This window comes from Sporobolomyces koalae, assembly GCF_050403365.1.
Source record: "Sporobolomyces koalae JCM15063 DNA, S_koalae_JCM15063T_v1_ctg7, whole genome shotgun sequence".
NCBI lineage: Eukaryota > Fungi > Basidiomycota > Microbotryomycetes > Sporidiobolales > Sporidiobolaceae > Sporobolomyces > Sporobolomyces koalae.
The window spans coordinates 120,941-141,458 of NW_027481764.1; the positions used below are offsets into that span (position 1 = coordinate 120,941).

The 20,518-nt window shown below is 55.7% G+C and overlaps 6 protein-coding genes across 6 annotated transcripts; 3 read left to right on the top strand and 3 right to left on the bottom strand.

The window, feature by feature from the left end:
* Nucleotides 1-486: 486 nt before the first annotated feature.
* JCM15063_004068 (uncharacterized protein) lies at nucleotides 487-4,894 on the top strand (the record flags this gene model as incomplete). Its single annotated transcript, XM_076677112.1, has 5 exons — nucleotides 487-1,856; nucleotides 1,925-2,602; nucleotides 2,668-4,057; nucleotides 4,122-4,347; nucleotides 4,419-4,894. The coding sequence occupies 5 exons, from the start codon at nucleotides 487-489 to the stop codon at nucleotides 4,892-4,894; spliced, it is 4,140 nt and encodes a 1,379-aa protein (XP_076535631.1).
* Nucleotides 4,895-5,307: 413 nt separating this feature from the next.
* Nucleotides 5,308-8,293, bottom strand: GLN4 (glutamine--tRNA ligase; the record flags this gene model as incomplete). The annotated part of the gene is made up of 8 exons (XM_076677113.1): nucleotides 5,308-6,247; nucleotides 6,312-6,500; nucleotides 6,578-6,881; nucleotides 6,947-7,199; nucleotides 7,285-7,497; nucleotides 7,560-7,810; nucleotides 7,873-7,944; nucleotides 8,008-8,293. 8 exons carry the CDS (start codon nucleotides 8,291-8,293, stop codon nucleotides 5,308-5,310), a joined length of 2,508 nt encoding a protein of 835 aa, XP_076535632.1.
* An 80-nt stretch (nucleotides 8,294-8,373) lies between these two features.
* On the top strand, nucleotides 8,374-10,538 carry JCM15063_004070 (uncharacterized protein; the record flags this gene model as incomplete). The annotated part of the gene is made up of 5 exons (XM_076677114.1): nucleotides 8,374-8,611; nucleotides 8,677-8,824; nucleotides 8,881-8,978; nucleotides 9,051-10,300; nucleotides 10,386-10,538. The coding sequence occupies 5 exons, from the start codon at nucleotides 8,374-8,376 to the stop codon at nucleotides 10,536-10,538; spliced, it is 1,887 nt and encodes a 628-aa protein (XP_076535633.1).
* Nucleotides 10,539-10,818: 280 nt separating this feature from the next.
* On the bottom strand, nucleotides 10,819-15,067 carry JCM15063_004071 (uncharacterized protein; the record flags this gene model as incomplete). The annotated part of the gene is made up of 9 exons (XM_076677115.1): nucleotides 10,819-10,953; nucleotides 11,044-11,555; nucleotides 11,627-12,335; nucleotides 12,400-12,513; nucleotides 12,578-13,023; nucleotides 13,082-13,415; nucleotides 13,472-13,591; nucleotides 13,654-13,797; nucleotides 13,868-15,067. 9 exons carry the CDS (start codon nucleotides 15,065-15,067, stop codon nucleotides 10,819-10,821), a joined length of 3,714 nt encoding a protein of 1,237 aa, XP_076535634.1.
* Nucleotides 15,068-16,321: 1,254 nt separating this feature from the next.
* Nucleotides 16,322-18,703, top strand: JCM15063_004072 (amino acid permease; the record flags this gene model as incomplete). The annotated part of the gene is made up of 11 exons (XM_076677116.1): nucleotides 16,322-16,510; nucleotides 16,569-16,644; nucleotides 16,741-16,867; nucleotides 16,931-16,995; nucleotides 17,052-17,124; nucleotides 17,196-17,400; nucleotides 17,463-17,556; nucleotides 17,637-17,812; nucleotides 17,867-17,997; nucleotides 18,067-18,327; nucleotides 18,403-18,703. 11 exons carry the CDS (start codon nucleotides 16,322-16,324, stop codon nucleotides 18,701-18,703), a joined length of 1,698 nt encoding a protein of 565 aa, XP_076535635.1.
* A 265-nt stretch (nucleotides 18,704-18,968) lies between these two features.
* JCM15063_004073 (uncharacterized protein) lies at nucleotides 18,969-19,773 on the bottom strand (the record flags this gene model as incomplete). Its single annotated transcript, XM_076677117.1, has 3 exons — nucleotides 18,969-19,399; nucleotides 19,470-19,604; nucleotides 19,683-19,773. The coding sequence occupies 3 exons, from the start codon at nucleotides 19,771-19,773 to the stop codon at nucleotides 18,969-18,971; spliced, it is 657 nt and encodes a 218-aa protein (XP_076535636.1).
* Between the last annotated feature and the right edge of the window lie 745 nt (nucleotides 19,774-20,518).

Sequence of the window (20,518 nt, forward strand, 5' to 3'; positions counted from 1 at the left end):
GTTTCTCTTGGGCCGACAAGCAGTAACTGTTCTTGCCTTGCATTAATATCAAGCTGTACCTGTTTTGATTTTTTGCGCAGCCCGCGAGTCGAACATTCTGCGCACGAGCAGCAAGCGCCTCGTTCAAAGGTTGCAGTACTACTCGTGCGCGATGATTTACGCGAGCTAATGGTTATTGCAGACCAGGGACGAGAGGAAAGTAAAAAGGAGAGACCCACCCTTGTTGCGGGACTGGGCGTGCTGCTGCGCTGCGCAATTGCGCGCGCACAGCCTGCGAAGAGAGCGGATATTTGCGACTCGAGCTCGCGATACGATCGGTTCTTGCTACCAGATTCCACCTGCAGCTGTCTCCGTCTCGCTACGCTGTGTACCGACCGAGGAGCGACCGGGAGTACAGAGATGCTTGTGGTGCCGGTTGCGACGGACCTGTTGGATCATTCCGCTTCGGCAACGTCTCCTCGTTCCATTCACTCCGCCCCATCTCGAATGGCAGATGCCGCCCACACGGTAACCCAGCAACCGCGCCGCCATGTTCCGACTCCAGCAGAAGCCGTAGTGCGCGGCTGGCGCTCGTCGCTGCGCCATCAGAACCAACAGCCTTCGCCGCCTAGCAGAGGATCGCCTACCCGCACCCCCACCGCACCTGCTGCGACAGCGAGTCTCGGCAGCACCAACAATCAAACCTCATACAGGCGCACCCGCCCGCCTTCGTCCGGTGTTTCATCGAACCGATTGTCGAGCAACCCTTCCCTCCTCTCGCTCGAGCCTCCAGTGTCCCCGACGACCACTGTAGCCTCGCGAGCTCAGTATCCTGGCTCGACGGCGTCCCAGACCGGACCCGCATCGACTGCGCCGAGTGTCCCTCGTTCGACTCCGACTGCCCCGGCGCCTTCGCAGCAGTTGCCCCGCCCGCGCTACCCGCCTACGACTGGCGTCCAGGGACCCGGCAGACACGCGGCGCAACTCAACCGCGTGTACGACAAGCCAAAGTACGATGCCGACTACGATCGAGGCGCATCAAGGCCGAAACCGACTTCCGCGTCCGCAGCGGCTGGATCATCCTCGACTCCAACCCTTGCGCTGTTCGATCCAAACGCGCCTCGACAGTCTCATCCTGTACATGTCTCGGCGGGTCCCGACCGACGCAAGGAGAGGGAACTGCGAGAAGACGGATCTGTCAGGAGACCTCGCTCGAAGCGAGATGTCGTCGAACCGCAAGACCTTGGCAGGAGAGGCGTTCAGGCGAGCAAAGATTCGCTCGAATCAGTCGAGACCGATTTCAGTGGTCGCACCAAGAGCTCGTCGGGAGGTGCCGGCAAGAGGAGGAGGAGACGGGACGGCGACGGTCTCGACGATGGCGAGGCTGGAGAGGCAGCGAGTCGGCGACAACTATTCGATCCGCGAAGAGACGACCCGAATAGATTCAACGCGAGCAGCAATAGTCTCCCTATTCCTACCTCGACCCAGCGCAATCTCGCCCTGCCAGTTCGCGCGTCAACCGCGTCCGACAATCGCAGTGTGGCTGGCATGTCGATCGCGTCGTTCAATTCGGCCTACTCTGGCACGTCGGATGCTGTCGATGTGGACGACGCGGCCTCGATTAACACTACCAATTCGGGCAGACCGTCGACGAGTGACCCTGTACTCGCAAATCTCAAGCGAGCGTATCGCGAGATCATGGAGCTAGAGAAGAAATTGCAAGACGAACACCGAGCAGCCATGGTGGCAAGAGACAAGGAAGATGACGATCAGTACCCTGCGAAGGGCATCAGGCTGCATGGCACGAGCAAGAATGGTTCAGGTGCTGGCAAGTTTGATGACGAGTACTGGGTCAGACTGGCAAACAATCACAAGCAGTACGTCAAGAGTTTTCGCCCCTCCTCTCGATGACCTGATGCAAGTCTAACCGGTCTGCCGTGGCTAGACTCGCCGACGCGCACTACTCATTCTTGCAACTCTCCCTCGACCCTCGACTACCCGCTTCGCATCATATCCTGCCGCAGAAGTACAACATCCCGACCCGCCTGTGGCAAGTCGCGTTCCATCAGCTGCTCGAACGCATGCGACATGCTGTCCTGGCGGCACCTTTATCCGGCACGCGCATGGCCGACTCGGACGATGCACCTTCAACAAACGTGCTCGAGCACTTGATCGAGTTCATCCAGTACGCGTACGGACATTACTCTCAGCTGTTCGAAGATCCGACAGTTGCGGTCTTCCGAGCAGCTTGGATCGAGCAGCTCGGAGATCTCGCTCGGTATCGAATGGCAGTCGCAGGACTTGCTTCTCGAGTTCACGCAGCTCAGCAGCAAGCGCAACAGAGGGAGTCACAACAGCTCACCTCGGGTGCTCTCGCATCTGCGACACACTCTGTATCACCCGACAGCACACCGATTCGTCGAGAAGACGCCGCATCGATCGGACAAGCTGCTTTGAACGATTGGGACCTTGAGGAGCAAGAATCGTGGCGAGAAATCGCGCGAGACTGGTATGCGCAAGGTTTGGCGGAGACTCCTGGCACGGGCAGGCTGCAGCACCACCTCGCGCTTCTCAGTCGGGGAGAAGGCGATGAGCTCAAGGGTTTGTACCACTACGCCAAAAGGTCAGATGATCCGTCCTCTGCGCTTTTCTCGCTCGGCTCTTGACTGACTGTCTCCAAACATGTAGTCTCACCGCTGCTCACCCATACTTGTCGGCCCGAGAATCGATTCTCCCGCTGTTTGACCAAGAGCATCAATCTCGGCGCACGCTTCCAGATGTCGGCAAATCTGAACTCTTCGTGCACCTTCACGGCATGCTCTTCACCAAGATCTCTCTTGATGACTGGGACGACTGCCTTGGCCGCTTCGTCGAGAGACTGCAAGAGGAAGGCTGGGCAATGGGCAAAGGGATCGAGAGCCCCGGACACGATTCAACTGTGTACGGTGACAAGGAATGGTTCATGCTTGCCGTCGTCAACATCTCTGCCATGATGCAGTATGGAACCGAGGACGGCATCCTCAAGAAACTCACGACGAAGGAACCTGCCGAGAAACCGACTCGTCACCGTCAACCTTCGAATCGACAGGCTCCCAGCAAAGTTGCGCCTCAAGCGATCATGCTCAACTCGGCTCGTCAGCAACAAGACGACGAATCGGTCGCTCCAGAGTCTGATGTTGTCAAGCAGCTCGTTTCGGCCACGCCGAAATCGATCGAGGATGACCCGCTCACATTCAAGCTCGCGCAACGTCTCTCTGTTCAACTGCTCGAATTCACGCTCTCACAACCGGCTCGTCAGCTCGCAAACGCCGAACTTCCAAACCCTTACCTCGTCCTCATCCTCACTTTCCTGTCTCACATGACTTTCCACCCTGAAGCGTTCAGGCACCTCGAACGCTCGGTGCCGTGGCAAACTCTTGCCGATTTCTTTAATCGCTTCCCTCCTGTGCTCGAGATCCGCATCGACACGCCGGCCAAGATTACGAGCTCGAGGGGAACTCCGCTCCCGGAGGACTGGTGTATCCGAGGTATGGACTGGGCCGGTCGTCAGCTCTTTGGTCGAGGATACTGGCGAACGGACAGCAAGAAAGGACCGCGCTCCGGTGCCAGGGATGGCTACGCCGAGTCGATGCTGCCTCCTCCGATCGAAGGCGTCGATGGGACCACTCTCCGAGTCGAGAGCGAGATGGACGCGCTCAAGTTTGATCTCGCCGCCCTCGACGAGGAAGACGGTCTCGAGGAGGAAGATGGACTCGCTACAGCGTTCGTACTGAGCGAAGCGAGATGGAGGCGTCTGGCAACTACGGCTGCCTGGATGGTTCGAAACGTGCCCGGGTTCGATTACGACCCGAACGCGCGCGATGACGAGCCAAAATTTACGATCAGCGGGCCTCTCAGAGTCAAAATCGCAAGATGGCGACAGGAGGACGAAGACGCGAAGGAAGCCGAGAGGCTGAGCCAATTGAGCTTACGCGATCGAGGATCGGCCGATGAGGCTGAAGAGGAGCTCGACGACGAGGAGAGTGACGACGAGGACGACGAGGACGAGGATGACTCTCCTGCTGTCAAGGAGCTCAAGGTGAGTTCTGTCTGTGTACTGCCAATGCACGCCTCGTACTGACTCGCATCTTCCTGCTGTTCAGGCTCGTCGCCGTCAACTCAAGGCAGTCATCCGGTCGGCTCGCGCTTCTCGCGCGACGTCTTCCGGTGGAAGGAAATCCAAGCTCTCCGCCAAGAATGCATCGCTTCCGAAAGTCTTCCCTGGTTACACGGTTCTTGTCTTCGACACCAACATTCTCCTCACTTCGATCAAACTCTTCTCCGAATTGGTCGAGGCAGAGTGCTGGACCATTGTCGTTCCTCTGGCGGGTAAGTCTTTCTTGCCGGTCTCGCTGATGCGCGTAGGTCAGAGTATGCTCATGCTTGTCCACGGTCGGCAGTCGTCACTGAACTCGACGGACTCAAACGCAACGAGACTCCTCTCGGTCTCGCTGCCGCCGAAGTCATCGAGTACCTCGAGCGAGCTGTTCGCACTCACTCTCGGTACCTCAAGATTCAGACCAGCCGCGGCAACTACCTCAAGGATCTCGCGATCCGCAATGAATCGATCGACTTTGCCCAGACGCACGACAGTCTCGACTCTTCAGACCCTCTGTTCTCGCACGACTCTGTGCGCAACATGGACGACGTCATCCTTCGCGCCGTCGCGTGGCAGAAAGATCACTTTACGTCTCGACTCGCACTCGTGAACCCTCGAGCGATCGCCGAACGCAAAAAGGTCGGACCCGAGACTGCCCCGGTAGTCCTGGTCACGTTCGATCGCAACCTTCGCTTGAAAGCGCGCGCTCGTCAACTCGATGCAGCAGACGAGAAGGAGCTCAAGAAAGTCCTCGAAGTCGCACTCTTGGCCGGATGACCTCTTGTCGAGATCAGAACCCCGTTCTAGTCACAACAATCGTCGTCAACATGTTCGACCCCAGAGCAAAACACTTGATACCTGTCAAGGAGCTCGTCCGTCGCCTCTCGTAGGCAGCTTCCCTTCCTTGAGGGACACCTCGGTCTTGTCTCGATCTTCGAGCGGTACATGGGAGGCCGTTCGGCGCCCAAGCGTTCTACTCATCCCTGCCTCTCTCCTCGCCTGGAAGAGCACCGTGATTCATCCTCTCGATTCTAGCACCTCTCGGAATGATTTTGCCCTCCTTCTAGAGTCTCCTCGCTGTAATCCTAATAAAGACCTCCGCCTTTAAAGTCGCGAGAAGCAGGATCAAGCCGAGCATCCGGAGAGTCTATCCTTGTTTGCAGCAAGATGGGAGGAAATACGCAACCCCTCTATTTCTTTGCCTTGTCGACCGTTCCCGCCTTGGTCTTGTCCTCCTTCAATCCAGTGATCAAGTTGAGGACCAAATCTCCCTTGCGTTCCTTCGGGTTCACGTTCGAATCGAGATCGAGACAAAAGTACGCGACTCGACTCGCTTGGAACCTGACGACTTCCAACCCATCGACACTCGGAGGAGCTTCCGTACCATTCTTTTCCGATTCCTTCTTCCTCAATTCGACGACTTGTTGGGCACGTTCGAGACTCGTTTCAATCACGTTCCAAATTCCACTTTCGACGATCGCACCCTTGACAATCTCTTTGCTGTTTGGATCGAGATCTTCGAGGTACTTGTCTCCAAGAGTGGCCGGATTGTCCGATTTGAACAACCGGTTGAACAATCGAGTTTCCGAAATCGGGACGGGACTGTTGGAAGGAGTGTGTTTCGCGATCCATTGAATCCATCCTTTCGGTTTAAAGTTGGGTGCGGCATCATGTTCGTACCGACACACGATATGTTCGACTTGACCCGTTTCCGAGTTGGTCGAGTGGGAAACGTACGTGATCGGTTTAGGAGTGTTGAGTAATCCGACCGTCGCTCCTGGACACAATCGGAAAAAGTTCTTGTCGGCTTCGGTCCGGAAATCGTCTTGATCGATAAAGAGTTCCTTCGTGAATGGAACCTTGTTCGAACCCATCGAAGGATCTTTCGGGTGCAAAGGTTTCTCAATCTCGAGGTAGAAATCTTCGGGGACGTTCTCGAGCGTGATTCGAACGGGGTTGACAATCATCATGAGTCGAGGAGTCGTCATCTCGAGGTGTTGACGAACGGTTTGTTCGAACCGAGACAGTTGAACGAGGGAAGGGGAAGTCGAGACTCCGAGGTTCGAAACGAAAGAGATGATGGCGGCGGGAGGAACACCTCGTCGTTTGAGAGCGACAAGAGTGTACAAACTGTCGAGGCGAAGGTTAAATTTGGTGATTTTCTCGGGGTTGAGAACAGGAGTAAGCCACTGACCGAGGATCGTCCCATCCATCGACGTGCCCTTCCTTGACCAACTTGAGCAACTTGCGCTTACTCGTGATGGCGCCTTCGAGCGTCAACCTGCCGTACTCGGATTGACGAGGTTTGTACACTTCGAGAGCATCGCACAGCCATTCGTATGCAGTGCGTGCACCAATGAATTCGGTCGTGCACAGCGAGTGGCTGGACAAAAAAAAAAGCATGTCGTGAGATTGCTGCGCGTTCACGCCTCGGATCCCAAGTAGACCATCCCCACTCACGAGATGTTCTCGAACGAATCGCACAGGCAATGGGTAAAGTCGTACGTCGGGTAAATGCACCAATCGTTTCCAGTGCGGTGATGTTCTTTGCCCAACACTCGGTACGCGATAATGTCCCACATGGTCGGGTTGGACGAGTTGATGATGTCTTGCTTCATGCGCAGGGTCATCTCTCCAGGTTGGTACTGGCCCAATTTCATCGCTTCAAACTCGGCCAAGGACTGCTCGATCGGCTTGTTGCGATCTTTCGATTCGTACCGGGGACCGTGATTCGGACCTCCGCGTTGAAGGTTAATTTCTTCGCCTGCAAGCCATCAATCGCGAATCAGCATCGTACACCTTCGGTGAGGGAGACAATGGGGGACTCACCCGTGTCGTTCGAGGTGTAGGCAAGTCCCTTCTTGATCAAGAGCCGAGCCAACTCGTACAGTTCAGCAAAGTGATCACTCGAGTGAGTGATCTGGTACGGTTCGTAACCGAGCCATCGGACGTTCTCGAGGATCTTGTCAAAGTAGATTTGTTCCTCGGCTTCCGGGTTCGTGTCGTCGTACCGCAGGTAGCAATGACCTTGGTGGTACTTTGCGTACCCAAAGTTGACGGCGATCGCCTTGGAGTGACCAATCTGAGGGGGTACAGGGTAAGGTTTCGCGAGGATTGACTTCAAGATGTTGCAACACGCGGGGTTGAAAGAGAGAGAGAAAACGCACGTGAAGGTAACCGTTCGGTTCAGGAGGGAAACGGGTAAAGACTTTGCCCTGGGTCGCGGCGAGATGTTCCTGCATCCGCTCAGGGATCTTTTGTTCGTTCCCTCCCGGTTTGTGCAGGCGCGAGAGCCATCCAGTCGCAAACATGTCGTCGGGGGAAGCGGCAGCGGCGGGCACGGCAGAGGTCGAAGCGGTCGGAGCTTTCGCTTTCGCTTCCTGTACGAGTGGTCAATACGAGGAAGCGAGCCGTGAGGGGGGGAATAAAAAGGGGTTCACACCTTTTTCGCAGCTTGCTGCTTCTCCTTTTCCTTCTTCTGGTGCTCCTCCTTGGATCCAAACTTGTCGGTGTAGACACGTTCGACGGTCTCTTTGAGCTCGAGGGGGAAGACCCAGCGCAGGCCATCGTCGGACTTCATCTGGCCGAGGGTCTTGCCAATGCCAGACCAGGAAGCGGTCGCGATCGAGGCGAGGTTGTTGGAAATGTAGGTTTCGACCCGGGTCAGGAGCTCGGAAGCCGTGATGGTGAAGCCTGTCATGATGGTCAGGTCAGGTGTGAATTCGACAGCTGGAGAGAGCGAAGGAGGGACTTGCCGACTCCGCATGCCTGGTCGAATGCGGGCTCATCGACAGGTCCAGGGGTGGACGAGAGGTACTTGATTGCAGCTGTAATAGGGGCATAAAGGTTAGCTCGGGTGTTCGACAGAGCTGAAGAGAGACGGAGCTAACCCGAGACCTGGTCGCTCTTGGCGAGGTGAGCGCGTTGGATCTTGGACACGATGAACAATTTCTGTTCGTCGTTGAGCTGGGCGCCGTCTTTGGCGACTTGGACGACGAGTGCGCCATTCTTGTCGTCTAGAGGGGCAGTGTCGAGGTTGGATAGTTGGAACAGATGTTTCGCCGCGGGCGCATACTTTGAGCGTGCAGCCTCGGTCGAGCGCGTGCTCGAGAGTCCACACTGTTCAAAGTAGGCCACGAGCGCTTCAAGCTCGGGAGTGAGCGGTGCCGGGGCCATGACGACGCAGTTGAACGAAGCAGAGAAGATGAAGCGAATTGATCCAACCTGCTCGCCTCACCTCGCTCGATATATTATACATGCTCGCAAGGGGAGTCACGGCAGCACGCTCGAGGGTGCGCCGAGTCGCCACCGCGGCAGTGTCGACCCCACCACCTGCGGATGCCGCTCTGGGCTCGCGTCGAAGCATTCGCGACCTGCTGCAAGACCTCGATAACGTCGTGCGAGACACTACACTCGTGCAGCCCGCCTGGCTCGACCGTATCCGCGCAGCAATCGCACACCTTGACCAGCAGCACCGTCCGGCTCACATCTCGAGTTGGTCCCTCCCGATCCCTTCCACTGCTCCGAGGCTATAGCGCTGACCTTCTGCCTGGACCCAGTCATTGGAGAACACGATGCGAGCGTCGAGGGCGTCACGACTGCTATCCTCGACGACCCGCTCACCAACACGAACGATGCCCAAGATGTCACCGTCGCCCTCGAAGCTCGCAGGCTCGGACCGCATCCACCGCAAGCAATCGAGATCCAGTCAGTCTCCTTGACAACTCGTATTGCACCCTGTCCTGACGAGTCAGTCATGTTAGGTACGCGGATCGAGTCGAGAGCACGCTCGACCGTCTAGCCCTCCCGGCGAAATGGCTCCGCGACAACCAGATCGTCTTGACCGAGATCGTGCATCGAGGTACACACCACTTCCTTTCCATCCTCTTGACCCGGATCGGTTCTGACCGTCGCTCGGACCATCCCACTCCAGATGTGCCTCCGCTCGAATCATCCTTCTCGACCCTGCACTTGTCCGACGCTGTCATCGTCCTCTTGTCCTCGACATCACTCCTGTCATCTCCCGCAGCGCAGACTGTCCTTTTGAACCTCCACTCGAAGCCGAACCTGATCGTGTGCGTCAACACTCACGACGCGTCTCCAGCCGCAACGACCTCGATCCTCGACACCCTCCAGCATCAGCTCGACACGCTCTTCCCTCCATCTTCCTCTCCTACGTCCCCTTCTCCAGTCGTGATGGCCCTCTCGACCGAGCAAGCGCTCGCAGCTCTTGCCGCCCTCGACGGGACCGCGAACCCTTCGTTCGAACAGTTCCAAACAGGCTACCTCGCGTCCCAGATCCCGAAACTCAAGTCGATCCTGTCCGAAATCGTCGCCTCGGGTCCGTCGTCTCGGCTGCGTGAACAAACTGCGGCACACGTACTCGAATGTGCCTTGTCTCGAGCAGCGTTCTCGACCGCTACGAACCAAGATTCTCTCGCTTCAGCTCACTCCTCGCTCCTCGCCCTGAACCAACAAGCGACTGAGTCTTCGCAACGACTCCTCACTTCGTTGGGCATCGATTCCGACACGGGCATGTTTCCTTTGCCTCAACAGGAACTCCTCGAGTCGCGTCAAGCACTCCAGCGCGTCTTTGACGAGCGGTTACAATTCTACAAACTGCCGTTCAAATCGGACGACATTTCTTCCGAGCTGTCGCTCGTTGCGACTCAGACGTACTTGATCGAGTTTGAGAAACACTTGTTGTACTCGACTGGATTGTTCGTCTCTCACGCTTCTGCCCTCCAACAATCCCTCACCACCCTGCTCGATGCTTCCCCATTCTCGAAACCACCGCTTCAATCGGAACTCGTGCACAACTCGATCGAGCAAGCACTCGCACCTCATCCTGAATCTCCTACCCAAATCCCTTCAACAGCACTATCCACCCCAATCCAAACACGTCGTGCTCAATTGACCTCATCTCGTTCTTCTCCCATCTCGACCCTTCATCGTCGTGCTCAATCCGCCCTGTTCTCATCTTCGATCGTATCACTCACTTCGATCAGTTCCGCCATTGGACTCTTCTTTGGTCAGGCGGTCGAACTTGCCAATTGTGTTGGACTTGGAGTTCTCGGTACGACGTTCGCCGTATGGAGTTTGCAAGGGAAATGGAACAAGGCGAAATCGAAATTCTGGAAAGATTTCGACAGACTCAATGACGGAGTTTCAGAAGATCTAGGGGTAAATGATCACTTTTCTTGATATATCTTTCCCAAAGTCATGGCAAGTCTGACTTTTTTTCTTTCTTGATGCGTTGCTCTCGCAGGTTGTCGTCAAGAACCTCGTACAACGATGTCAGTACACGACGAACCTAGCAATAAGATCGTACGGATCGAGAATCTCGACTGAACAACTCAAAGTGGAACGCATCGGGTCCGAACTGAAACGAATCGCGAGAGAAGCACAAGCGAACAAGTGAAAAGGAAACCTGTTGTAGACTCTCTCTCTCTCTCTTTGGGGAAATCACAATACCAAAAACTGTTGTAGAATGCGTTTCGAGGAGGAAAGAGGGGGGTTCACGGCAAGAGACTATACGCATTTTCCTCTCGAGAGAAAACAAGGGTATATAACACTACTCTACTAGCGACATCGCACGGAAAACAAAGAGAAGAAGACGTCCTACAGCGGATACAAACATAGTCAAAGAGACGAATAAAACATAGAGATCGAGATGGGAAATGAAAACGAGAGCGCGACTTTTATGTCGATTCATCAACTAGAGCGGAACTCGAGGTTGACGTCAAGGGATGGTCGGGCGGAGACTGTGGTGCCGGAGGAGTAGAAGCACTCGAGAAACTTGTACGAGGACTGCGAGGGACTTGGGCTTCGAGCAGCTGTAATGAAGAAAATAAAGTGCAATCGCATCCGAGTATCAGCAAAGCTTGCATTTGCTCGATGACAGGTAAGGAGAAGTCTGTCCTGACCTCGTTCTTGAGCTCCTCGCCACTGACATCGCCCATTCCGAGTCCAATCGCTGACCCGTTACCTTGCTTGCCATTCGCTCCCGCTCGAACTTCGTCCTCGTCATCGTCGGGAACCTCGGAAGCTCCTAGTGCAAGCCCCTTGCGGAAGATCTCGCCTTCTTCAAGCGTCATGGACCTCGCCGAAGATTCGATGGGAGAACGGAGTGAGTCGGGAGAGCTTGGTTCGGGCAAATCGATCGAGTTATTCGAAAGATTCGGTCGAATCGTGGCGACAGGATCGTCTTGATTTCGCGATTCTTCCGCTTCTGGTACAGGTCCGACGGATTCCTCAGATTCTGTACTCGTGAGAGAGAACGAAGGAGATGAGGGCTGTTCGCTTGGGTGAGCTGGCGATTGGGGAATGTCGAGGGCTGAAAGCTGACGCTGGGATTGGGACGCAGGTGCGCGGTCATAGAGTGACTTGGCCAGGTCGAGCAAAGATGCGAGTTCAATCAGTAGCTTCTCCGCTCGCTCTGCGCATGAGTAGCGAATGATATCAGCAACAGGTCGCCCGACGCGATGCCGAGAATGAAGAAGCGCGAACCTCTCTGTTCGCCTTGTCGAGTTGCGTTGAAAGCTTCAGCCAACTGTGCTTCCGCCAACTGAAGTTGCACGAGAGAGTCTCGTACGACTTCGCTGGCAGCGACGATCACACCTTGTTGCGCCGCCTTGCGGTCGACTTCGAGCATCTCTCTTACAACATCCCTCGTTTCCTCCGCGGCGGCGAACATGGTACGTCCTCGCTCCTTGATCTCGTTCTTTTTCTGCAGCTCGAGTTCTTCTGCCTTCTTTCGCTCTTCTAGGTTGACCGCCAAGGTACTCTTCTTGATCGGTTGCGCGATCGTTACTTTCTTCCCTTTCCCGTCTGCCTCGGCTTGTGCGTACTCGGTGTTCCTGACACATGTCTCGAGGATGTCTTGCGAGAGGCGGCTGAAATCAGGATCGTTCGGAGGGATGTTGATATCGAGACAGCGAATTGTCGTGTTGAGTTTGACACTGACCGCCAGTGCAAGCACTCCCGAAATGTCAATGTTGTTCGAAGTGAGATCGAGGTGCCACAGCGATCGGGCTTCGGGCAGAAACTCGGCAAACGCGATCGCGCCTTCTGAAGAGAGGTCCGTCGAATTGAGAAAAAGACGTTTGAGTGACGGAGTGACCATCATCGATGATCGCAGCGACATGACACCTTCGATGGATGGGCCGCAGCAAGGGTTCAAGCTCAGATCGAGCGTTTCGAGCGTCGTGTTGTATCGCTACATGGGGCATGCCGCAGTCAGGTCAAACTGTCGTTGACTTTCGAGAGAAGGGGTGGCATACCAGAGCTTCGGCGATGGAGACGAGCCCGAGCATGTCGATCTTGTTCTCGCTGAGGTTGAGTACCTTGAGCGTTCGGTTGCGCTTCAGCACCTGCGAGATGTAAGTCACTCCGCCCTGACGTTGTAATGGTGAGCGTTAGTGCCTGACTGGTGAGCTCGGATGATCCAGGGTAGCTTACCCTTAAGTCATTTGCCTTGACATCAAGCGTGAGAAGACTGCCGATCCTCGGGAGTTCTGCGATCTGCCTCTTGAGCCTGACCCTGAGCTCATCTGCTTTCCATGCTTCCCGCTCCGCCCGAGCTTCCAAGTTTGTCGGCCTATCGAGCCGTCCATCTTCGTCGGAGGATCCGAGCGCGTCGTCAGCAGGAGCCGATGGCAGAACCTGCGAGCGACTGAAACCTTGACGAATCGATAAACTATTGCTACTTTCGAAGGGTCGACTATGCAGATGAGATGGCCGAGCGGGTGAGGTCGAAGGAGCAGAGTCGGCAGAATTCGTCGTTTCCATTTCGGTTGCGAGCGGGAAGTCTCGAATCATGAGCGCGAGAAAGACCGCCGAAGTCGTATTGATTCGATTCCGGCGCAGCGAGATGTGTTTGAGGGACGACATGCGCACCCCTTGTGCTGTTGCGTCATAGTCTCAGTGGACCTGTCGAGGGTATGATGTAAGAAGCCAGCTTACCGAGAACTTCCAGCCCTTGCCCTCGTAATCCGCAATTTTCGAGCCTCAGCGACAAGATAGACCCTGCTTGCGAGTCTTTCTCCTCCTTCAATAGCGGTGCGACCTCGAAGAGCGGCTCAAGCGATCGTTGATCCTCTTCGTCTTCACTTTCATCGCCTAATGTCGATGCGCCCGAGAGTTCTGGTCTGCCGTCGACTGTCGGTGCCGATCCGAAGTCGACGAGAGCAGGTGGAGATCCGGTAACAGTAGATGGTACAAGACCTTGTACGAGCCATTCGGCAGCCTTTTTGTCTATGTTGTTGTCGCTCACGTCCAGGTAACGCAGGAATTTGGCCTATCGGATCAACGTCAGCTTCATCCTTTGTAGAAGATCCGTGGCCAAAGCCATACCTTGCGAATGAAGACCGCTATCAGTTTCCAGCCCTTCTGTCGAATTCGTTTGTTGCCAGCGAGCGAGATCGTCGGGATCGAACCAGACACAAGTAAGGCGTGCACGAGAGGTTTGACGCTCTGTCAAAGCAGGTTCGAGTCCATTAGTGCGGTAGCGCATACAGGATCGAAGCGCGGCTCACCTCGTCATCGAGACCGCAGTTGTCAAGGACAAGCTTCTTCAACCCGAAATCTACTGACAGCAAATCGGATAATGCTTCGACGGCTCCATGGCTGAGCAGTTCACGTGAGAGATCGAGCGTGTTTGGAGGCTGCAGTGGGTTCTCCTGTGAATGTTCTCGCTATGAACCGTCAGTCCAGTACGGATGCTCACGCGCACAGGGAAAACAGACTCGCCCGCAAGATCCGCTTAACTCGCTCGATCCCTGGTTCTTCCCGTGTCCTACAGCACTCCCGATAGAGCCGCTCCAGCTCGGCGCCGGTCCACGCTCTGGATTCGTCAGAGCCTTTACTCCTGCTCTTGCCCTTCTCGCTTCCTTCCGCACCCTTCTCGCCTGTAGATCTTGTTCGCATCTTGATGCGACTTCTCCATTCTCGATCCACCCTCTTTCGAGTCTCGGCCTCTTCGGCGGGAGCGAGAGGTGGCCCCGGATGGAAGCCGACCTTGAGATCGTTGAAGAAGGTCGTGTGTTGGGGAGTCGGGCTTGACGATGAGAATGAAGAGGAGGAAGCGCCGTTGATCGGATAGACAACCGCGAGCGACTGCATTCGAAATCGAACCTGTTTGAGCGATTGAACCGAGAGAGAGGGCTGCAGAGGTTGGGCCGAAGGCAGAGTTGCACTCGATGCAGGGTCTGGTGCCGAAGACGCCGCGAGGTGAGGTGGTTTTGGCTGAGACGGCTCTCCATCATCGGGATTCTGCAAAACAATGCTGGGAGTTCCGTTTGCATCGCCGATTGTCGATTTAGCTATTGTAGAACCTGCGTGCGGATGGGGCTGTGTCGACGATCCTTCTGCAGCAACTCCCGCTGCCTGACCCAGTCGCTTCAGGGCGCTTCCCATCCATCCGCCGGCTGTCGCCGCAGCATTCCCCATCGCTTCGCCCACTGCGACAGAGCTCGGAAGCCCCGAGCCCACTGGGACGACACCCCCAGCCAGTCTCGAAGATTGCAAAGGTTGAAGGATATCGCGCCTGAAGGAGAATCGAGCAGCGTGCGCTTGTGCGGTAGATGGAGGCTTGAGGATTCCCTTTTTCGGAGGCCTCGGTCGTCTCGGTTTGAGCTGAAGCACTGGTAGCTGATCCAGATCGGGCAGCGGGAGCGGAGCGGCTTGCGAGGTATCCGCTAGTGGGGCAAGAGTAGGCACCGGATCCTCGCGACTGACGGCTTGATCGTGCTGTACTGTGTCCCCGTGCTCCTGTGCAGCATCCATGCTCCCGCTGGGTCGAGGCAGCTCGGTTCCTCTGCTTGATGGTTGATCATCATCATCATCATCGTCGACCGCATTCGCCCTGTTGTCGGGCTGCTGCTCGTCGATCTGTGCTGCGGTCGGCTTCGGTTCAGCGCGCGGCGAACCCCCTTCGGTCCGGTCAGCCATACGACTTGCGTCGTAGGCACGGGTGGATGCGTTAAAGTTGGATGAGGTGGAGCAGCTGCAGCGCCGGCGGGCGCGACTCTGCGGTTGCGCTCCGGCTCCGGTGCCCGTTATTTCCTATTCACACACTCGTAACTCTACGATAGCCTCGAAGCACAACAGGCCTGCAAAAGCCTTCCTACGAAGGATCCGCGCTCGAATTGCAGTTCTCGCACGATTCTGCTGCGCGCATCGACTGTAGGTTTGGTGCTGCGCGTATAAGCTGCTTGTAGTAAACTCGAAGCGACTCTGCATTATGAGAGCCAATTTGGCTGACTTGCAGTCATCGCGAACGCTCGAAGAGTCGTGCGCTGGCGATTGAGCATTTCACCGCATGTTACGCGTAACGAGCTAAAGCGCAGTACTGACAGCGTTGCATGTCACTCTCCAGTCCACGATTCGAGTTCAGTGCGGAAACGCCCAGGAGGCGGTAGTCCGTTTCGAATAATCGAGTTCTCTCGCTTCTATTCTTTTGTGCACCGACTCCTTCTCGAGTCTGTGCTGGAACGGCAGCTTTCCGGCTAGCTCAGTACTCTCTTACTTTCTGCTACACTGGACTATGCCTCTTCGTCCTGCGAAGAGGTCGACTGGCAGAGCCGGAGATTATGGAAATATTGAGCTTTTTATTTGAGAAAGTTGCTGCTCGCGGAGAAGCATCTAACCCACAGGGACCTTCGCGTCTGCTTGAGTTATCTACAGGAGCCAGGTAGCTAGGGCCTCGATTGAAACTGTTCTTCGCCTGGGACTACCTAGAGAAGTGGGCAAGTCATCAAAGCCACGGTCAGCCCCCAGTACGTTTCGCTCTGCATGGTCTTCGATGCATTCGCTGGATTCTGGACGTTGTACTCGCTGGACTACCGCAACGACTATCGCTTGCGAAAGATTCCGGTCTCAGATCTCACCCCAAATCGGCGCCGCGAACGTCAATGTTGACGAAACAAGTACAGACTTTGTTTTGGCAGTCTGCAGGTTTTCCCACCCTATGAGCAGGATCGAGATCAGGTATTGCAGAGATCAGGCTTCATGCTTAAGCAAATGCAACAGAAACCATAAGGTGGCGCCTGCGATGAGAAGGTCGGACGAGACTTTTCGCCGGGCCCCGGGCATGTTCCCGATCACTCGCCAGTCGCGTGGTTTCGATAGCGATGGCGCCACGGAGATTTCTATTTTTCCGCTTTCCTGTGCACTTTCTTCCTTTCAGTTCGAACACTCCTCAGAATGGCGGCTCCACTCGCCCTGACGCCATCGCTCGATGAAGACAAGAAGAGTATCGACCTCGCCCCGGAAGTCCAGCCAGAGCAGGAAGGCAAGGTCCACAAGATTTTTGGATCCTCTTCGACAGCACCGCCGAGGACTCTCAAGTCGCGGCATCTTACCCTCCTTTCGATTGGAGGCACAATCGGCACTGTATGCTATCTCGCTGCCAACAGGGAGAAGTGACAGGCTGACGCTCGTCTATCTGCAGGGTATCTTCTTCAGTCTCGGTTCTTCCGTCGCGACGGCGGGTGCTGGCGGAGCGCTCGTCTCGTACATTCTTGTCGGTGAGTGTCGTCTGCAGGAAAACGGGCGAAGGCGCAGGATGAGCGCCAGATGGGTTTGAAGCGGCAGGCGAGCTGATTGTCGCCCTCACTGCGTAGGCTTATTCTGCCTTGGGGTTGTCCTCACCCTCGGCGAGATGAGTGCGTTCACTCCCGTCAGTGGCTCGTTCGCGACCTTTGGATCTCGCTATGTTTCGCCTGCGCTCGGATTCACCCTCGGATGGTCGTGAGTCTGCCCTGTCTGCTCCAGCTGACGCGGTTTTGCGACGCTGACTGGCGATTATGATAGCTATTGGCTGCAATGGTCATTCTCGATTCCTTCAGAGCTGATCGCAGCGTCGACGATTCTGAGTTGTAAGTTTGGCTTGCCATTCCATGTTTCGCCTCTTCTAACTTTCGCTCTCTCGTAGACTGGACCGATGCCCTCAACACGTGGCAGTGGTCTCTCGTCATCATTGTCCCCGTGTTCGCGTTCCAGTTCCTGTGCGTCATGTTCATTGTCAATACTCTGCCATCGTCATCTGACTGACTCGGATCCTGGAACAACGATGTAGCGGAACGAGAGCATGGGGCGAGGCAGAGTTTTACTTGGCCTTCATCAAGGTGATCTTGATTGTCATGTTCATCATTGTCGGTCTCATCTACGATTGGGGAGGAATTCGCAATCACCCGGGCCCGGGCTTGTCCAACTTCAACGACGGCACTTTCAACGGCGGATTCGCAGGCACGGCACAGTCTTTCACCTACGCATTCTACTCGGTAAGTTCAGCGTCTGTGTCAGATCCCCCCAGCCTAATTTCTCATGCGTGATCTCGGAACAGTTTGGTGGAGTTGAGCTTGTCACGCTGGCAGCCGGAGAAACGGCGAGCCCTCACAAGGCGATCCCTCGTGCCATTCGCGGCACCTTTGCTCGAAGTCAGTCCTCTTATCCTCCTCCAAGGCTCAGCTCGGATTGTTGCCTATCGAAACTGTGACTGATCCCGCTACCCGAACAGTCGTCCTCTTTTACGTTCTTACTTGCCTCGTGATCGGTCTCTGTATCAACCATCAAGATCCGACACTTTTCACGGCATACAACGAATCCGATGTATCGGCTTCTCCGATTACGACCGTCTTTAAATTGGCTGGATTCGGCGCTGCCGTTCACGTCGTCAACGCAGTTCTGCTGACAGTACGTATTCCTCTATTTGAGGTTGTTGATCTTGACTGATCCCGTCAAAATTAGGCTGTCTTGTCTGCAACCAACTCTTGCTTCTACGCGTCTTCGAGGATGTTGCTCTCGCTCGCTCGACAGGGCGATGCTCCGAAAGTATTCTCGTGGGTCACCAAGAGGGGTGTACCAGTACCCGCTCTCCTGTACGTGACGAGCCCGCTGTTACACGCAACGAGACTCTGGGCTGACTGCCATCGCTCTGCTACAATTAGTGTCACGCTTGCGATCTCGTTCTTCTCCTTCCTGACCGCCGTCTGGGGTTCCGGCAAGGCCTTCACCTGGCTCATCTCAGTTACCGGCATCCTAGCGCTCGTGACGTGGTTGAGCATTGCGATCATCAACATTCGGTTCCGGCTCGCATTCAAGAAGCAAGGCAGGAGTCTTGACGATCTGCCGTTCAAGGCGCCGCTATCGCCGTTCCTCGCCATCTGGGTCATTCTCCTCGGTATCCTCATGCTCGCTGCGAACGGATGGTGCGTAATCTCTTTCGAGCCTTACACGTCGCTGAGCTCGAAATGCTGAACAAGTTTTCAATTTTCGAATTGCAGGGCGCCTACCACCTACGGCGATACCCCGTCCGAACTCGCCAAGGCCGAAGTCGCAGTCTGGATTGGCCTAGCTTATTTCTTGGTTCTCTACGTCGGCTTCTCGATTCACCAGAAGCTCACTTCCAAGACTCCTCATTTCGTGCCGCTCGCCGAAGTCGACCTCGTCTCGGGTGCCGTGTGGGGTCCAGGTGGAGGTCGCGAATGGAGAGAGAGCGAGAAATTGGAGAAGGCGGCAATCAAGCAGTCCAAGGGGACTCAGGGCTACATGTTGGGTCGAGTCAAGGAGGCTCTCTTGTCATAGAAAGCGAGGTTCATATGGTTTCTCAGGTTGTATTGCTGCTCAAATCTGCTGCATTGTAAGACTGTCTCATACAGCGTCGCGTCGCTGCTGCTCACAATCAGAAGCGTCGAGCGAAACTTTCCCAGCACGAAGCTACAGAGGTGGTTAGGGCTCATGAACAAGGGAAGATGCAAACTAAGATGAAGGGCGCGGTATCAACACAGATGATCGTACAAGAAGCAACGCATGTTCGGATTCAAGCCAAGTCTTTCGCTAATCGTGGGGTCTACTGTCCTGCGCCTTCGACTCCAAAGATGCGTGACGCTTGCCCCAACTTCTTCTTCTGGTTGACAATCTCTTCGATCTCAACATGAGTCTTGAGCTTGAACTTGAGCTCGTCGTAGCGTTTTGCCGTGAGAGTCAGCTTGTCACGAATCGACCCCGATTGGTGTTGCGCGTTGACGTCTTTGCCGTCCTGGGCGAGGAGCTGGTCCTTGGCTTGCGCATCGGCGTCCAGATTCGGGGTTGCGACTCCCTCGCGAGCCTCAGCGGCCAAGCGAGCTTTCTGATCAGCGGCTACGTCAATGTCGGTCGCCGTGTAGTTGACGGTCCTCGACTTGGAGTACTCGAAGATCTGGAAATGCTTGAACTCGAATTCGACGAAAAAGTCGAGATCGACGTCGAGCAAATGTGCAAAACCGCGGTTCTTGAAGTCGTCTGTCGCGCACGTGAACCCAGTCAGTGAGATATTTCGTCGTTCAGGCATAGAGGTGCGTTGAGTACGAACAGCCATTGCGATCGTTGCCGGTGAACCCGTATCCGAGGTAATTACAACCGTCCCTGGGATCCTTCTCGTGCCATCCAACCTCGGTGCCTCCGGCAACAGGTCGATCAAAGCTGAAGCCTGGCGACTCCCACGAAACTGTTGCAAGAGGACATCTATCAGGAATGGGTCCGTGCGGTCGGACCTCCTCTCGGAGACTGACATACGGGCACTCACGTTGACCGGTGCGCTTGTGATTCGCTGGTCCAGCTTGTGAGGGTCCGAAGAGCGCATACAGGGCCAGGACGAATGGAGCGATGTACATCATTCGAGAGGGCTGTGACAGCGAGTGCGAAGGGTTGAAGAAGAGCGTGCGAGAAAGTATCGGCGCCGCTCACTGCGCGGGTGGTTCTCCGAGACGCTCCCAGGAAGATCTCAGGATTCAGATTAGGGGCGAGCGGGGGCAAGGCGGATGGAGAAACAGCATGAAGAGAGAGACTCGGAGGAAATTCGGAGCATGCGTGATGACCATCGCGCGCCCGCCATACGGCGATTTGCGTTTGGCGCTGACTTCGGTCTCGGAGCTGCCTCCAGCTGCATGGGTCCGGCGCAGCTGTCGGGTTCCTAGCTAGGGGAGACGGGAAACTAAAGAACGTGCGATCCTTTTCGCTGGCTCAGTATGCGCGCGTTGATATAATCGCGGCGCGGATGCGACAGAGCCTTCATTATAGTCTGCAGACGAAGGGCGAAGTCGACGAGACGAAATTTCTCAGCGGCGCGCACGCGTCGACGTCGCGACTGACCCGCGACCGGCAGGCGCGCATGCATTTGCAAACACTGTCCTTCACCGATTCCGAAACTCCTGATGTGCGCCCTCTAGCAACTGTGAGCTGGGCAAGGGGACCTCGCTGACCTGCAGTCTCTCCTCTCTTCGGTCTCTGCAGGATTCGGAATCTTTTCTCATACGGGTTCAAACTCGAGCCAGCGACCTCGTCGCCCTCTACACAGTCGAACGCGAGCTCGACACCCCCAGCTTCGTCCTCTCAACGGTCAGGATTGCATAGTTCGCCGGC